Source organism: Carassius gibelio, chromosome B15 (assembly GCF_023724105.1).
Source record: "Carassius gibelio isolate Cgi1373 ecotype wild population from Czech Republic chromosome B15, carGib1.2-hapl.c, whole genome shotgun sequence".
In the NCBI taxonomy this organism is placed as follows: domain Eukaryota; kingdom Metazoa; phylum Chordata; class Actinopteri; order Cypriniformes; family Cyprinidae; genus Carassius; species Carassius gibelio.
Window position 1 is genome coordinate 10113921 of NC_068410.1, and position 18523 is coordinate 10132443.

Consider the following 18523-nt stretch of genomic DNA (forward strand, 5'->3'; position numbering starts at 1 on the left):
AGAACGAAAGATCCAGGCAGATAGATTGAAACAGGGTTATACAGAGAAAGAAGGGCAAGAAAGGGAGATATACACTGGCAGCATGGGCCAACAGCGCTGACCCAATTACCTGATTATGTGATAGCTGAGAGATGCCAGAATGCAGCAGAGAAGAGGAGCATGCACATCAGGCAGAGAGCAAGAAGAAGAGGAGAAGAGGTGGAAGAAAGGGTACAAGAGTAAAAGAAAGGGAGAGAATTAAGAGGTCAGTTCAAGAAAAGCAGATGCAAATGTTTCTATGGCAAGCGCAGCAAACGTAGAGGATCCAGAGCCCAACATAAGATTGAGTTTTCAGTTCACACATTTACCAGTGATGCTGATCTCCAGTATTAAACATAATATTGTAATGCAAAACATCATCAACACAAACACGTTTTCTTCTTATCCTTCTTTCCTTCTCTTTCACGCTAGAGGTAATCATGTTTCAGGATGCATTAATATTTGTTTTGTAAAGGTCAATCAATGTGAATTTCCCATGGCAGGCTATATTTGATTACATCTGATGATACTACAAAACATTTTTTGAATGTTTATGGTTAACTAAAACTAAATCTAAAATTAATTGGGAAAATAAAATAAAATCAGTAGATGAAAAGCTTAAATATATATATATATATAAAACCAATAAAAAAAATTATAAAATGCTAATAACATTCTTTATCATTTATTTAACATTAACACTAAACTAAACTAAATAAAATTAAAACATAAAAACAAAAGCAAATTCAAAATACTAATAAATACTACACCAGTAAATAAATAATCCAAAAATAACACTGAACTAGAACTAGGTCTTACTTTGAATAAAACCTCATCCCTATAATCTACAGCATACCATGTCAAACAAGTGAACACTTACTTCTGGAATATAAATATTCCCAGAACTACAGCAAAGGAAATGAGATCAGTACAGATCCATATCAAGCAGTACTCATCCGGACTCTAGAAAAAAACACAAATGTTAATAAAGCACACAAACACCAGTAGATGGCGTAAGAGAATAGCCACAGCCACAGCCATTGCAAGATCATTTTTTAATTCTCAATATTTATTTATTAAGTAAAAATGTTTAATCTCAATCTTGTATTTGCCCCTTACCATTAATCATATTTTTAAGTTATATTCTAGAAAAAGGCAGTATGCTTCTTATTTTTAATAAAGGCCAGAACAGCAGATGCAGACCAATTACATATCTTGGAAAGCATGAAGGCTTTGTGCCGATGCTTTATGAATAATCTATAAGCAGATGGGGGTTCATACCATGAGCCAGAGCGGATAGTGCACCTTCCTCAGCACCTGCGGGGCCTCGGAGGAGACGGACGGCACCCCACTGCACCACAGCAGGGAATACAGCCACGGCTCGTTCACCGAATACAGAGTCAGACTGATATTGTTCTCATTATACAGCCTATTAAAATAAACACACAGAGATATATGAATAGCTTTTACACACTTGACAGCGCAATAACAGGTTTTTGCATTTCCAGTCCATTACACTAGTGGCACAGACACTGCAGCTTTTGTTCCAAAACTGTCCTGTATTATGTAATGTAGATGTTGTAAGCGAGACCAGATGTCTGTAAATAGGGCAGCATCCTACCGGACGTCCTGCGCAGATGCCTGGTTGTAGCGCAGCAGGACCCTGCTGATGCCTTTATGATGAAGTGTGTTGAGAGGCAGCTTCTGCACAGATGTCTGCTGTAAACTTGGAGCAACGCTCCTCACCATCTCCCTGTTACTGTCCAGCGTCCACATCACCTACACAACACACACACACATACAAAATTGAAATGTTTTTACATATATGCAACACACACACATGTATATTTATTTCTAATTTACATACATTTATTTCTGTTTTAAACAGATGCTGTTCCTTTTAACGATTTATGCATCAAAGAATCCTGAAAATCATAGGTTCCAAAGCAATATTAAACAGCACAACTGTTTCCAACACTGGGAATAAATCAGCATACTAGATTGATTTCTGAAGGATCATCTGACACTGAAGACTAGAGTAATGATGCTGAAAAATCAGCTTTGCATAACAGGAATATAGTGCATTTTAAAGTATATTAAAATAGAAAACCACTTATATAATTTGAAATAATATTTCAGAATATTAATGTTTTTTTCTGTATTTTAATCAAATAAATACTGCCTTGTTTAACAGGAAAGACTTCTTTAAAAAACAATAAAAAAAACTTGTCCCAAACTGATCCCAAACTTTTGAATGGCAGTGTACATAGAACCTTAAAATAAAACCTTATAATATTTATCATTTTTATGGCCAAAATTTGAAATTCTATTAGCCTGGAATTTAAATCAAAGATATTTTTATAACAGTATAGCAGACTAAAATAGATATATAATTTATATCTCCCAATAATGTGTCTTAGTAAGACAATATGCAAATATGATATGATAGAATTTTGTTATCAGACAAAGTCTGAAATATTTCTTGTGTGACAGTATTGTGAAACACTTGGTTTTACTTTGAAAGCATTGTAGTTTTTATTGTGGATGGCAAAACCTATAACGCAATGCATTACAATGATGATTGAGATATCATAATGACAAATGTACATTCCTCTAAAGCATGATGCATCATTTTTGATACTCAAATTAAAACATGATATATGGATTAACAAGTAAAGCCTGCCTTTTTCACCAGCACTTGACCAACTAATACTAGAACTTACATTTCTATTCTATTCTATTCTTAAAAAAATAAAAAATAAAAAGACACATAGCTCCGAATTATACCTATTGGTCTGATTGCTTCTATTGTTCTCATTTGTAAGTCGCTTTGGATAAAAGCATCTGCTAAATGATTAAATGTAAATGTAATGTAAAGCCAAGCTGATTAAGTCCAGTAAGTGCTCATTGTGAAATAAAAATAGTAGTTATTTTTTAAGAATACCTTTAAAAAAAGAAAAAGAAAAAAAAAGCACAACAGATTTTTGATCATTTTGATAATTTAAATGCCCTAGAAATTTGTATATAAAATAAAATTCAGTAGGATTTATAGGGTTAACTTTACAACCATTATGCAATTAATATTAGCCACTGCTAGGGGGCGCTACTACACAACCTCACAAATCGGAAACAGTTTTGTATCCTGAATCCAATCCCTGAACATGTCTCTTTCAACCCCTGACCAAGGACAAAGAGATTTCCATTAGCACATCAAACGTGAGCATCACTCCCTCGAGACTGACCTGCTGTTGCGGTATTCCGGATGTCAGAACAGTGTCCAGGGTGAGGTTGACCCAGTCGTGGCGGTGGGGGTGATTGGCCGGCGGTCTGCGCAGAGTGAATACGGCTAAGCTCTTGGACTTAGCTGCTAGTTTCAGCATCTGCTCCAAGCTGCAAACTGTCTGGTTCCCAACTGACCAGCGCTCCGATGTTGACATGTACTGCACAGTCCAGAAGGGATCATCCTGCGTTCAGTAAAATCAGTTAGTCCAGCTGTACATACTTATACAATAATGTAAATGTAGGTCCTAATGTTTTAATGTAAAGTCTTAAATGTTTTGCACCGAAACCAGCTACAATTTAGTTTTATGTTACCTTTACATTTAATTAAATAAACTGTTTTTGTACTGTACCTTTAAGATTTTTATATGTTAATGTGCTGACATCATAACTGTGACTTGTTCTAAGTGACCTGTTTCGCAACATCATTTCCATAAATGATCAACAGAGGAAGCTTTATATGAATATTAAAGCACATCTACATAAACTGGGGAAAAAAACAAAACATTTGAGTAGAAATAATTGTCATTCAAAATTTACTAGGAAATGTCACAACTAATTACAAAGAAGCAGCAAGTACCACATTGACTTATACATTACATTTTGAAGTAGAAATACACTTTTTATTTACAATTTGGAAAATTCATTGAACTCTTATAAACGTACACTATAAATCTAAAAACACTCTTCAGTCTTACCATAAATAGATCTATATTACTAACACTATTACATACTATTTCAGCTGTACTGTTGACATAGTTTAGAGCCAACATGACCCACACCTTTAGAAACCACTGGCCAGCGTTCAGTGAGGTCAAATCAGTCCAGTTGAAGAATGACGCATCGTCATACTGTCTGTCCGGGAACACTCTTCTCACGTTTGTGGTTCTCCTCAGCGTCCGGTCTCTCATGAGGAATGGCACACCATCAAGACTACAGCCGAAGCAGTATATGTGATTAGACAGCACTAAGATTGAAACTGAGAAAATGCTTCCATTAAGGCTCAACCTGCCAGCACTGCTGGATATTATTCAATGATAAGAGAGAGAATAAATGAGAGAAGCTGACTTGCTCTGTGATTGACAGAAAAAACATCGAAAAGCATTTACTGAATGGTGGAACGGTTTTGCAATAAAAGCACTATTATTGCAGCTCATTATTATTTATTTAGCAGCTGCTTTTAACAACCCACAACCTGAAGTTAAATGCCTTACAAGAGCTCAGTGGTACTTTGTAAACCAAACTCTCTAAGGATTGAACCTTTAGATTACCAGCCAAGATGTTTGGCCTCTTAGCCACCGATTTCATTTTAAACTAGAGGATGCCAACCATAGTAACATGTGGCCTGGAACAACTAATCACAAATTAGGGATGGCTTCAATTTCAAGTATAGTGTTTCTCACAATAAATATTGTTCCAAAACAGCTGCACAAAACATTTTTTAACATTTAACTTTTTTTTTTTTTTGGCAACACAATGATCAATATGGATGATCATGAGAAAACAGCCTCCAAATTTGAACCATTTTATTGTTTAAATTATGAAATTGTATTTTAAACTAAGGATTAATTACAGAATAATTACCTTTTTAAATGAGGTTTTTATATTATATTAAATATAATATGTTATTACATTATAAATCAATCAATTACAATTATATTGTCCTATAATATTAAATTATAATTATAATAATTGTATATTTAAATATAAATATATTTATAAACATGTAGAAGAAAATTACTGTAGATGTGGATGCTGTCCATAGAGTGTTGCTTGTATTTGTATGCATAAAAGAAATAGACTATGGATGATAAATCAATCTAAAAAAGCCTGAGTGATGACTGTTTTTAACCAAAATAAATTACAACCCAGCAGATGGACAATTTCTGCTCCATTATCTAAAGATGCGTGTTAAGCAGGCAGAGTAGATTATAGCTTAAGGGGGCTTCTTTATACAGTCTTCCTGTCCATCCCAATGTTCAATTACTATGCACTCACTGGGCTAAGAGACGTCACGCCACCCTCTCATTACAGCAGTCTCACACAGCCACACAAGCATTCACACACTGCATCCACATACACATGCTCTATACAATCTATTGATTGATCTGTACCAAGAGGAGGAGAACCAGACAGAATAAATGAATACCTGATGGTCACATCCGCCTCCAACCCGCTAACATTCCTCTGCAGAGCTCTGTTGAACGATAGGAGAGTGTTCTCTGGAGCCAGCTTAACAAGAGCGGAAAAAAACAATGTATATTTAGTATATTTTATATAATTACATAAAGTATAATACAAACTAACATTTATGTATAAATATTCATTTATTTGATTTATAGGAGTTTAACTGGACTCTATCTTCAAGCATGATGTACGCCAAAAAACAACAACAACATGGAATCGGAAAAGTTAAATTCCTGAAATGATTAAGTGAAAATGATACAGAGAATAACATTGCATATCTGAAGCTGAGAATGGAAAGATCTTTGTTAAACCAAAGTGTGAGACTCCTCTCACCCTGCTCTTCAGATATAAATCAATAACTCATCTCATGAAGGTTCACGGAGTGCTTGAGGGCAAGACACATGCACAATCTACAGCTCCTCTGTGGTTCATGCTCATGCAAAGGCATGCAAGCAGCAGCTTGAGATCATCTGCACACTTCCGTTCTAGATGTACTAGTACATGTGACATCAATGCAAAATGAAGGACGCCTCGTTTGAAGCACAAGAGAATGAGGAGAGGAATATATTGGGATCAGTATGCATGTGTCTTTGGAGAGCACTTCTGGTTATGTCTCGCATTTTTTAATCCTGGCTTTTAAAGCCATGATGGTTGATACTACACCAATGCCTGCAGTGTTGTAAAGGCTTGTTTTCAATCCAAGTTTGGCTGTTTACAGCTGTAGCTAGGAGTGGCAGAGGACAATTACGGTAAATTCTTCCAAAAAAATTGTGCACTAATAGGCTACCTCAAATGTTACATAACACTGCTGCTATAGCAAGCCACCCATATGAACGATGATTTTATTGTTCAATTTCTTTCTCAATTATCTTCTTTAGCCCTATTTAGAGGAGGACCAGCTTTTCCCAGAGCAAATTAGGCAAATTTGTTTCACATGTGATTTAATACAGACTAAATGAGTAATTTAAGTAATAAGTAATTACATACATTATATATATATATACACACACACACACCATATTACATATTAGTTTATTTAGATAGATTATGTGTATGTAGATAGAAAGATTTAGACTACAACTGTACAAAAACATTTGCTATTTTTTTTCTGTGTTGCTATAAAAAAAAAAAATAACATGCACACGTTAAAAGTGTATTTGCCATTTCAGAGCATAATACACCAATGATACACACGGGTCTACTGAAAACCCTTCATAACCACCAAACCTTGAACAACGCCTACACAGAGATTCTCCGCGGCTCTTTCCTGAGTTATATTTAGCTATGGACAAGCCAGGGAAAAGAAATATGAGAAAGATAAATGGAGGGAGAGAAAGATTGTGAGGGATGGAAAGACAGAGGAAAGATATGGGCACAGAGAGAAGAAGGACCAAACTGCCTCCAGCAATCCTTGATGTAGCCTGAACTTAATGTAGCATCTAGGGAAGACAGGAAGTGCACAGCACAATGTTAACAACTTAGCATCTCACCATTGGAGCTCCTTGATGACCGATGATAGCGGGTGCTGCTTTGAGACTCCCACGCTCCATAATACAGGGTGAGGTGATCGATAGGGGAATGAAGTAAAGTGTGAGGAGAACACTCAGGTAGATGAGCAGAACCATCACCTGAAACCCTAGAGAACCAACAACTTAGTTATCTAAAGTTACAACTCGGGCACAGCTTCCAAAAACAGCCTTTTTAAAGCATAAACCAAAAATGGCTATAAAACAGCTTTTTTAATCAGTTTTAATGGGTATCACGTGTTATGTCATCTTTGTTGCAAAAGCTAAGTGCTTATAAAAAATGTTGCTCGGCCATGACAGTAGCTGACCTGAAAAAGAAAACTAAGCATAGAAGTGTACGCTTAAGTGTTCAATAACGTCCCTTGCAGCAATGCTGAAAATATTATTTCTTGGTTTGCATTCTGACACATTTCTGAACACATGATATATGGAATTGAGTTTGCACAGTTATTTTAGTTCACATGGCTTGCATAAAGTATGTTTCAGAGGAGAGATAAGTTCTCTAAATGTTAAGAGGAATTTAGAGGTTGCAAAGTGAAATTTGTGAATTATTAACACACTAACATTCAAATGTTTGGGGGCTGTTATTACATAATACGTTTTATATAGCAAAGATGCATTAAAATGATCAAAAGTGACAGTAAAGACTTATAATGTTACAAAATATTTCAATTTCAAGTAATTGTTCTTTGAAACTTTCTATTCATCCTTTTTAATAAGAAATTAGTATTGCGCACACGATTAGTATATTAGAGTGATTTCGGAAGGATTGTGCGACACTGCTAAACAGCTGCTAAAAATGTTACTTTGTCGTCACAAATAAATTTGAACCGAAAACTGTACTTTTACATTTACATGAAAAATATTTCATAATATAACTATACACACACTAATATACACTATTTATATATTTCACTGTATATATTTATCAAAAAAATGCAATCTAATCTCATCAACTCCAAAAATCTGAATGGTAGTTTATGCTCAGCGTATTTCCCTGAAGAATGAAGAGAAAGTCTTCTGATTAACTTAATAAGATGATCCAGTTAAATCTGTGCTTAGTTGAATCAGATGGGCTTGGGTAAACTGAAATGAGGAATCAATAGCAGTATATTCATTTTCCCTCTAATGCTGTAACATGAAGCACCAGCACATTGAACTAGCGGAGATAGCAATGCGTCTCTGTGTGACGACAGGAATGTATCAGGAAAAAGGATTTCTTTTAATAATTAACATCTAGTTAATAATAATGCCTAACTGAGAGGCTGATCTTTAAGCGAGGAGGTGGATTCTTCTTACTGGTTTTCTCTGCTCGTGCCATCTGTCCAGCCACCAGCCAGGCCAAAGCGGTAACAGCAGCTAAAGCCCCGATGTGCAGGAAAGGACCAGTAGCCTGAAGAAAAACAGAGAATAAGAGAAACGCCTAGACAACAGAGAAATCTCAGAGTCCGTAGAAAAAGATCACTTCATAAATAATGACCTCACACACAAAACAGACACTTATAGCCTTATAGGTATACCTTAAAAAGCACTATTTAAAAGTTTGGAGTAAGATTTGTTAATGTTTTTGAAAAGTCTTTGCTCACTAAGGTTTGCATTTATTTGCTCAGAAATACAGAATAAATGGTCATATTCTAATATATTATTACATGTTAAAATAACTGTTTTCTATTGTACCATTTTGTAAAATATAATTTATTCATTTGAAGGCAAAGATGAATATTCAGCTTTTGAGCTTCATAATATTCTCGTGGAAAATGTAATACTGTTTTTTTCTTTCATGAATAAAAAGTTTAAAAGAACAGCATGTTTGAAGCAGGAATCTTTTGTAACAATGCACTTTTGATCAATTTAATGCGTCCTTTTGAATAAAAGTCTTAATTTCTTCAGAAAAAAACCCTTACTGACTCCAAAGTTTTGAATAGTACTGCAACTACTAAAATGTATACAGAAATTTCCCTGACATTTTAATATTCTCCATCCTCCATTCTCCCATCTATCCTTTGATAGGACTGCGGGAAACAAGAGTGTACCTGAAGAGAAATCCAAACTACATCCCATTCCTCTCCCCACATCTGAGTGACCGATATCACACCAATTATTGTAGTGAGCAAAGCGACTGTCACACCAATCTACAGAGAAAAACACAGACCACTTCATACTATTTCACTTCATTTTACACAATTCTACTTCATTTCTTCAGCATACTATACTTAAAAAAAAACAGACCACTCCATTGCTGTTCATAAACAAACAGGAAATACTACTTTAACTCAGCCAACAGGCCAAAAGCCTCAGGGCATAACAAGGTGTTTGTGACACAGTGTCAAGGTTAATTTGGTTTGTCTCGCACAAACGGAAAAGCTTTTATTTTTCTATTCTAGGAGAAAAAAAACATTTCAGAGGTCGACGGGTACCTTGTGGAGCCAGTGGAGGTTTAACTGCTGCCCGACAGCCACATGGCACATGGCTAAAATCTGGATGAAAAAACAAATACATTCAGTGCAAAACAGCAACTGTTCAGATGAGGTGAAAACTGTGGGATGGAGCTAAAACATTACATAAATGCTGAATGGTGACATGTACACACATGTCTGAGAGAGATTGTTAAAGCACTAGTGGTTTTGGAGAGGTTTTAGTATGCAGATCCACAGTGAAGTATCACTGCTACAGAGCGGTTACAACTCACCATTAAAAATGCAATATAGGTGAAACCAGCTGCCGTGGCGGCCAATATGGGAACGGTTCCATCACTCCACTCCCCTGAACGGTTATATAAAAACCTGTGGGAGCACAATACCGGGAAAAAAAATGTTAGCAGTTGATTATTCAGCATTAGAATTCCTGGTTGTCTTGTGCACTCCATAATGGTCAGACTGCATTAAGGCCTAATCAAATAACCAAGCCCCTGAAAAACAAACAGAAGCTACTAATCTTTCAACTGGCTACACATTTCTCTTACTCGCTCTTATGAGAGCTCAGGATTATAGGAGTATAAGAGGTGGATGACAGAGGCATCTGTGTTGCAAAAAGCCTCATCTGCCTAGTGTGTATCTTTGAAACAAAGGGAAATAAAACACATGAGACCATAGGGCACCGTATCAAGGTCAGCATTAGCTTTCTTCAACATCTAAACGGAGCGGCTGTGACCAGAATTGAACACTGACTGGCTTATGTTTTCTGGAATACGGTGCAGTAAATCGTCTATACGGTTTACTATTTTATAAAAATGGTGAGTGCAAAAGTACATAGTATTCCTCGATATGCTTCAAATAGGAGTATGCTATGTTTGTCTCGTGACATCTTCACATACACGTTTAATTTAGAAAGTAGCATAAAACAAGATACAGGTGAAATAAGATAAAAACTGAGTAGCGTCCAATAAAGAATAACTTAATTCTGTAAAAATGACAAATGCTACAATATTACATAAAAAAAAAAACCTTTTAATTTGGTAAACAGAAATGGCTGAAAATAAGATACTCTTACTTTTGTAATAATTTTTTGGTCACAAGGTCCAGTTCTCAATATTAACTATGACTTCTGCCTCAATAAACTTCTAATTTGCTACTTATTAATAATTAGTAAGGTAGTAATTAAGTTTAGGTATTGGAGATGTATAATATGGTCATGCTGAATGTGTTTTGTGTATTAATACACAGCCAACATGTTAATAATAAGCATGCTATTAAAAATTCTTACTAATGCTAGACTTTCTAATAGTAGTGTATTAAGCACACATGTGCTCATTTACTGCAGCAATAGTAGTATGTTAGTATGTTATACTGAGCCTAGGATCAGAATGGAAACATGGGGTGGGCAGATAATAGATCACCCGTAAACACTCCTTCAGAATTGATTGGCTAAATGCAGCTGGGTGGGTGGAGCCATATCAAGGGTTTGCCTGCTACAAGCATCCCCTGTCTGATTACAAATTCTACATGCACAGTCCCTTTGGGCAATAACTGGAAGTCGTTGTGAATCAACTCTCTTGTCCTCTGCAGTAACATCAAGGACTCGTGTACCTCCCTTGAGACTGTGCGGGGGGTGTGGAAGGCCACAAAAGGAAGGAGAGAAGTGACATTGCAAAGAAAGAGAAAACGGGAGATTAGGAGAAAATGACCTTGAAGGTCAAAGCAAACAATGGCTTTCATTCTCACGTTGTTTTTAATGTCCTCAACCAGTTTTACAGAGCATGCGGCTCCTGGAAAATACAAGATTATGAAGCAACGGGTTCTATAAAAATGTCAGAGCGTAATTGAATAGCTAAACCAAAACTAATAATGTATATGTGAGTTTTTTATTTATTTTTATATTGCACAGGATTATGCTGATAAATGTTATAGTTTAAAATTATATATAAATTAATAAACATTATATATTATATTAAAGCAATATATATCATAAATGTATATTTTAGCTCTGTATTTTATGCATACTACATTGTAGGGGTGCCCAATAAATCACATTCGATATTGTAGTTAATGCTGGGCCATGTGAAATCAGGCACGTGCAGAGATTTAGCGCTGATTACAGAACTGTTTTTACTGACAAGATGCGCATTAAATATCGCATGCGATTTATCGTTCAGCCCTACTACATTTCATACACGAAAGTGAACAATAAACAATAGAAATTATTGCATTTGGTCTTAAATGCCATAAACCACTCTACTCAGTTTGACCTTACATTTAATGTTAAAGAATTTAACTAGAAATATGAACAGCCTGAATTTTCAACATCTTTTTTCTTGATTTATTGTTTAATTGGATTCACAAAAGCCAACACAAATTGAATTCAAAATACAAAATAACCACTTTAAAGAGAACAACATACTCGCCTTATGAATTAATTGTATACTGCATACTGTTTTACATACTAAAAGTAGTATGAAGTATACAGTATACACTGCATAGTATGCCATGAAGCTATTACAATGACATGCAACTGTTCTATCAGAGACCTTTCCATGAACTTCCATGGATTAATTTGAGCATAGGATTTGAGCATGAGTTTCTTAGATATGTCTCTTCAGAGAAACAGAGATTGTGGGATCGTTGATGAAAGTGTGTGATTTTATAAGGCCAACTCACCAGTTAAACTCGCTGTAGTCATTGTGGGCCTCCCACCAGAAGTAAAACCATACCAGTAACAAGGAGAAAGTGCAGAAGAGAATGAAGGACCACAAACACTCCCACTAGAACAAAGAAACACAACAAATAAAAATAGTTTAGTTAAAAATTCTAATAAATCTGTAACATAATTTGTGTCTATCAACATCCGTATTATTAAATATGTCCGCAGCATGAATTAATACAGCCACTTTGAGAAACTGTGCCAAAAGATAATCTCAAGAACAAATATTTCAAAATATTGTTGAAAGATTTAGTGAAATTTAATATAGAAGTTTCATAGCGCCTCAAGTCATGACTGTATATCACATTAAACTCAGTTAATATGAATAGAACGGCTTTAACAGTGAGATCTGCCTTCATCACAGATTCATTAGTGAAACATTAGTTCTGCTCTCTGAAGGGTAAATGAAAGGGCCTTTCTGTTGCCAACATTCAACTCTTACTTTCTCAACTAATTTAACTAAGAGAAACATCAAAAATTTACAGGAAATACAAAAACTAAATTGACTTCAAATCTGCAATAATTAAAGGAAATGTTTACCGTATTTTCCGGACTATAAGTCACACTTTTTTTTCATAGTTTGGCTGGTCCTGCGACTTATAGTCAGGTGCGACTTATTTATCAAAATTAATTTGAAATGAACCGAGAGAAAACATTACCATCTACAGCCGCGAGAGGGCGCTCTATAACGCTCAGTGCTCCTGTAGTCTACACTGAACAGCATAGAGCGCCCTCTCGTGGCTGTAGACGGTAATGTTTTCTCTTGGTTCTTGGTTCTAAATAAATGGGACTTATAGTCCAGTGCGACTTATATGTTTTTTTCCTCATCATGACGTATTTTTTGACAGATGCGACTTATACTCAGGTGCAAATTATAGTCCGGAAAATACGGTACTTCAAAATTAAAATGTTCTATAATTTACTCACCCTCAGGCCATCCAAGATGTAGATTAGTAGATAGTTTCTTTCTTTCTAAGAACAGACTTTTAGAAATGTAGCAATATATCACTTCCACAAGTAATTCACAAGCCATTAACTGATGGACTGGAGATGTGTTAATAACTTGTGGATTATTGTGATGTTTTTATCAGCTGTTTGAACTCTCATTCTGACGGCACCCATTGACTGCAAAGGACCCATTGGGGAGAAAGTGATGTAATGCTAAATTTCTCCAAATCTGTTCTTGGATGGAATGACTGAGTAAAATTTCAGCAAATCTGGTAAGATATTTTCTAGGCTAACGTGTAACCCTAGTACATACTGTCACAATGCTGTATGTTCTCCGTTCTCCAATAAAACTGGCTCTCTATTAGCTTTTCTCACACACAGACAGTAAAGCAGTCAAGAATATTTTCTTTTTAGCATTTCACTGGCACTTCCCACACATTTTGTTTGCACAAATGCACCCTTGGCACAATAACCAATGTACCATGAATAATGGCCGCACTTAAAATACTACCATTTATTTGGTTAAATGATGACCAACTTTGTCTTCTTTTTTTTTTTTATAATGTCTATGACACACAATGAATTTGGGTTTGTGGATTAATGAAGTGGCTAGTGTGCAATTCCATAAACTATGAAAAACAAATAAAACATTTATTTCTGAATGAATTAATGTTGGAATAGACTAATGTTACTATAGTTTTCAAGTCATAGTCATTTTCCTAATGGCTTTCCTCTTTAATCTATCCTAGGGATTAAGTGCCAGTCCCGTACATGGCCAACAACTTCCTCTAATTCCTTCACATGATTTGCATAAGGTTTTTTGTTTTGGAAAATAGACTAAAAGTGGACATAAGATTAGAAGTATAAACCACCACAATAATAAAAACCTTGATGTGGTTAAATTGAATAAAATAAAATTCTGTTAAGAAAGATTACTCTTGGTTACATAAAGAAATTCACGTTTCTCACTGCACAGTAAAGAACATGCAGATCAAAAGCTCTTATTTAAAAAATATTTAAATTTAAATTAATTAAATAAAAAAAATTAAATAAAAAAAACAGTTTTGTTCAGAAATGAATGATCCGCTTTGCTCATAAAAAGCAGTTAGAAAGCATGTATAAATTCCTAAGCCCCATCATCCAAAAATGCCTAAATATAGATGCATAAAGAGGATTATGGGTAATTCGGAATAGAAAAATACTACAAATCTCCCATCAGCATCACAGACTGTCTGAATGCACCAAATCAATATCACACCATAAAACAGGTCAAATATCAAATGCAGTATTGTTTTTCCAAATGATTTTTCTAACGACTTTAAAAGATGGCACCAGACTGAGAAAAATCAGCACTGACATCACCTGCCAAAAGTCATTACCACAATAGTAGAGTATTCGTGGTTGAAGGGTGTTACTATACCGTTATTAATTAACTCTGATTGGCTTTCACCATGTTGTTAAGCAGCTGCTAGGTAGATGCTAACAAAAGAGCCCCAGGTTATGATATTGCTCAGGTCCCTTTGTTCAATGCAAGTCTTTCAGATTTTTTTTTTTCTTATCCTTCATAACCTTGAACACCCAACCTTAAGGAGATGACAATAGTTCAGCACATGAATTGATAAAACACTGTGTTTTCGGCACTCATGTGGTTGTAGCAGCTGAACAGATTGCCATGACATCATCAGGGCCATTGAGCAACAGGCAGCATACATCTTAACAGGAGGGATTCAGAGCAGCACTGGGCGGCAAACTGTGTCTCCTCTAAACGAGAATATTACCTCATCATTAAGCCTCAAAAAGCTTGTTTTCAAAAGCCTTGTTTCATTCCCTCCCACTGATCTGAGATGACAGCATGACTCCACAACTTGATCTCAAAGTAAACTCACTTTTTCAGCTATTTCCTGAGGGGAGAGTTGAATTTGTATTGTGCATCTATGACAGCGTTTCTACTGTCTGAACCTTGAACATCTCGTAACAATCACAGAGTTATGTCAGACACAGAAACACTTCTATGAAGAAAACCAAAGTAACAATTCCCTTTAAAAAGATCCTGGCAAAGCTTTGCATGGCACATTTGTTTTAACGCTGTAAAGCCTCTAATTGGTTAAGGTGGGGTGAAATGGCATGGATACAGCGGCTGCCTTTAATTATCTTCATTAAGTTAAACAGGCTTATCCGATGTTGAAATATGGGAATTGGGAATGATAACAATATCTCAGACTAAGATCTGCCAAGCACTGGCTGCAATTATGAAAATTTAGCAAACAGCTTTTTTAGCGTTTCCTGAGCAAACAACCAAGCCGAGCTGAACCACTGCCCCAAAACAAGACAGACAGCAAAAAGCAGCTTTTCTTTGGAGTGCCTTGACTTTGACGCCCCGGAATCATATAATTTATTAATACTGTAAGTATTTGCCGCACACATCTACTCCCTTGAGGCATCAACTGTAGTTCAAAATCCCACTGACTGCTAAATATCTATTCCACAGAGGCAAAGGGCAAAGAACACGGGGAGGCCGGCTTCCCGATGTGAGAGAGTGAAGGAGAGGCAGAGGGTGGAAGTGAGCAGATTGAAAAATGGAAGTGGAAAAGGTACAGTAGGGGAGTAGCTGAACAACGTCTTTTCATAGTCCCTCAGCGGTAAATCCCATCCATAAGCAAGGTGCCAAATCAAGTTCCTTTGTCCAAAGTGCACTGACCTGGTCTGGAACATATTTCATGTAATCCATGAACAGAACTTTTCAAGCAAAAGAGGTTTTATTCACAGAGTGATCATTATACTGGTGTACTATTGATATGTGACTACACAACTGAAAATAAAATGTATTTGGAATTTTAATGTGGCTGTATAACAAGGATTATGCAAAAATGACCTTTACTAACCCTCGCCGATTCAATTTAACACTACTAGTGCTTAGAGCTTTATGGGTTAGTTAGATCATTTCTACTGAATAGACCAGTTGTGTAGTGGAAGAGGTGAATGTACAGTACATTCTCACTATAGTGTTGGTATTTACATAAGGGTGTTTTTGGTCCTGAAAGTAGTTCACAAAAGCTCAACAATGTCTGCCTGAGAGTTACAGCCAGATATGCTTGAAAACGCTGTGGACAGGACTAATTTCCACTTGAAATTACATGTTTATTGTATTCAAAGTTTTCCACTGATGTTAATTATGTAAAATCATTGTTGGTCAATAATGTGTCGGCCGCCACATAGAGTACCGCCTTTGCAAATATGCAAAAATATGTATTTTAAACAAGGATGACAATGAACTAAATGTCAGATGCTCATACATCTCTATTCAAAAGCACTGAATAACCAAGATCTGAAAATGAAAATTCTGTCATTATTTAGTCACCTTCATGCCATTCCAAACCTGACTTTTTCTGCTGAAGAACATAACAATTAATGAAAATGCCATTTGGAAAAATGTCTCTGTGTCTATACAGTGAAAGTCAGTAAGTATTATACTGTACCTACCTCACTATACCTTTAACATCGTTCTTTGATTTTCTCCAATGTAAGCATAACCTAATAATAATGCATGCTGACAGACAGGGAAAGATTAAATCTGACAAGAACAAGCGTTGTAGGTCACCTTGTAGGAAAAGCTGGCACTAGATAACATGCCCATAGATTAGTTCATCAAAGCCATTTATGAATGCTGTGAACATGAGCCCTGAATGACTGCAACAGCACTGAGGTGGAGAATCTTAAAGCAAAGTCTTCCTAATGTGAATCCAAGTAAATGAAGAACATTGAACAGATTGCTATGTGCAATACAGCATCTAGAGAACAGAATGTAATCACAGACCTAATCTGTTTTACTGAAGGATGGCAAGTGTTTAAGAGCCCCAGTCTGTTGCTGTCTAAAGATGCATGTACATGTCTCCGAGTTTCTTCGAACTGACTGGAAATGACAGTCTTCAGCCTGAGGAAAAACACTGATTGGTTGGTCTGTGGTTGTTTTGTACATGCTGTAAGCGGGTACATGGGTAGAGTCACCATCTGTCATTGCGCATCATGTCTGTGGTGACACTCTACCTTCAGTACCGACTGAAAAAGGGGAACGTTTTAACATACAACAGTGTTTTCACCAGACCACAAGGTAATTGAACTTTGTTTACCAGTGAGGTGTTAAAAGGGATAGTCATTATTTACTTACATTGTTCCAAACCTGTATGACATTCTTACAACTATGGAACACAAAAAAATTATGAATTTTGAAGAATGTTCGTAACCAAGCAATTTTGGTGACCATTGATGAAGAATACAGAGACATTTCTCAAAATATCTTCTTTTATGTTCCATAGAAGCAAGTAATTCAAGTTGAAACAACATGAGAGTGAGAGGGAATTATGAGGATGCACCAAAACCTTGAATACCATAGTCAGGAAACATGAACAGAAACTGTAAATGCAAATGACTAGATAATAACAAAGAAAAAGCAGCGTGATTGTGAAAATTATCCAGGTTTAATCACATTTAACATAATCAGTGGTTGGTTAATGCTATAACTGGCATAACACTACACTTTTTGTATGTATATATATATATAATTTTATTTTATTTATTTATTTATTTATTATTATTTTTTTTTTTACTATTTTTCAAAAGTAAAACTTTTGGGTTTGCTAAACATTCAAACACATGCTATGCTCACACTGCAGCAGGAGATGATAGCAGTCCTGTTTGGAGGCTTACTACTGGTTGTTTATAGAAAAAAACTGTTATGAAAGAGATTGACAGCCCCATTATATAAACAGTGACTCACAATCAAATTTCAAAAAGAGTGATTTCAGTTGATGTGTGTTGTATGAATGGAAGCAAAGTCAACAACTACTGTAGCTGTACACTCCGTCACTGATGCATGTGTACCACACATTGTGATTTACTCCTTACTGTCAATCACTAACGTTAGCTGTCATCCTCTCTCAGACAAAAACAAAACTGAGAAAAGAGGGGAACTGTTGAGAGTGTTTGTGTAGATCCTCCGGAGAGCTTTTGGCAGCATCTTTTTAAAGAAATTAATACTTTTATTTAGCAAGAGTGAAAAATGTATCAGAAAAATATTAAGCAGCACAACCATTTTCCAATGTGATAAAAAGTTATTTCAAATTATCTTTAACAATAACTACTACTTTTTTACTGCATTTTTGAATCAAATAAATGCAGCCTTGTTAAGCATCAGAGTAGGGCTGGGTGATATATCGAACGATATGATCATGCGCATCTAGTCAGTAAATCTGGTTCCGTGATTAGCGCTAAATCGCCATCACCTGCTTTCAAATGGAGCAGCACTTAATGGACAGAGCCGTACATCACTGACAAGCTACGCAATATCGTGTTCATTATCCCAGATGAATCATCTTATATAATGAACGCGATATTGCGTAGCTTGTAAGTGATCTAGGGCTCTGTCTATTAAG

At 35.8% G+C, this 18523-nt stretch overlaps 1 protein-coding gene across 4 annotated transcripts in view; it reads right to left on the reverse strand.

The window, feature by feature from the left end:
* gdpd5b (glycerophosphodiester phosphodiesterase domain containing 5b) overlaps positions 1-18523 on the reverse strand; it is a 38113-nt gene that overhangs the window by 3756 nt on the left and 15834 nt on the right. For 2 of the 4 annotated variants that reach the window (XR_008157087.1, XM_052575893.1), the window contains exons 3-15: positions 12104-12207; positions 9700-9793; positions 9428-9487; positions 9044-9142; positions 8310-8403; positions 6975-7120; positions 5447-5529; positions 4080-4230; positions 3261-3482; positions 1640-1797; positions 1300-1447; positions 899-981; positions 110-124 (exon numbers count right to left, since the gene is read on the reverse strand). Coding sequence is in view for 2 of the 4 variants with exons in the window: in XM_052575893.1 (XP_052431853.1) it covers positions 110-124; positions 899-981; positions 1300-1447; positions 1640-1797; positions 3261-3482; positions 4080-4230; positions 5447-5529; positions 6975-7120; positions 8310-8403; positions 9044-9142; positions 9428-9487; positions 9700-9793; positions 12104-12207 (1457 nt within the window). In the remaining 2 variants the exon portion in view is untranslated. The remainder of the gene's footprint in view (positions 1-109; positions 125-898; positions 982-1299; positions 1448-1639; positions 1798-3260; positions 3483-4079; positions 4231-5446; positions 5530-6974; positions 7121-8309; positions 8404-9043; positions 9143-9427; positions 9488-9699; positions 9794-12103; positions 12208-18523) is intronic. The other 2 variants (XR_008157088.1, XM_052575894.1) reach the window with 1 other exon arrangement.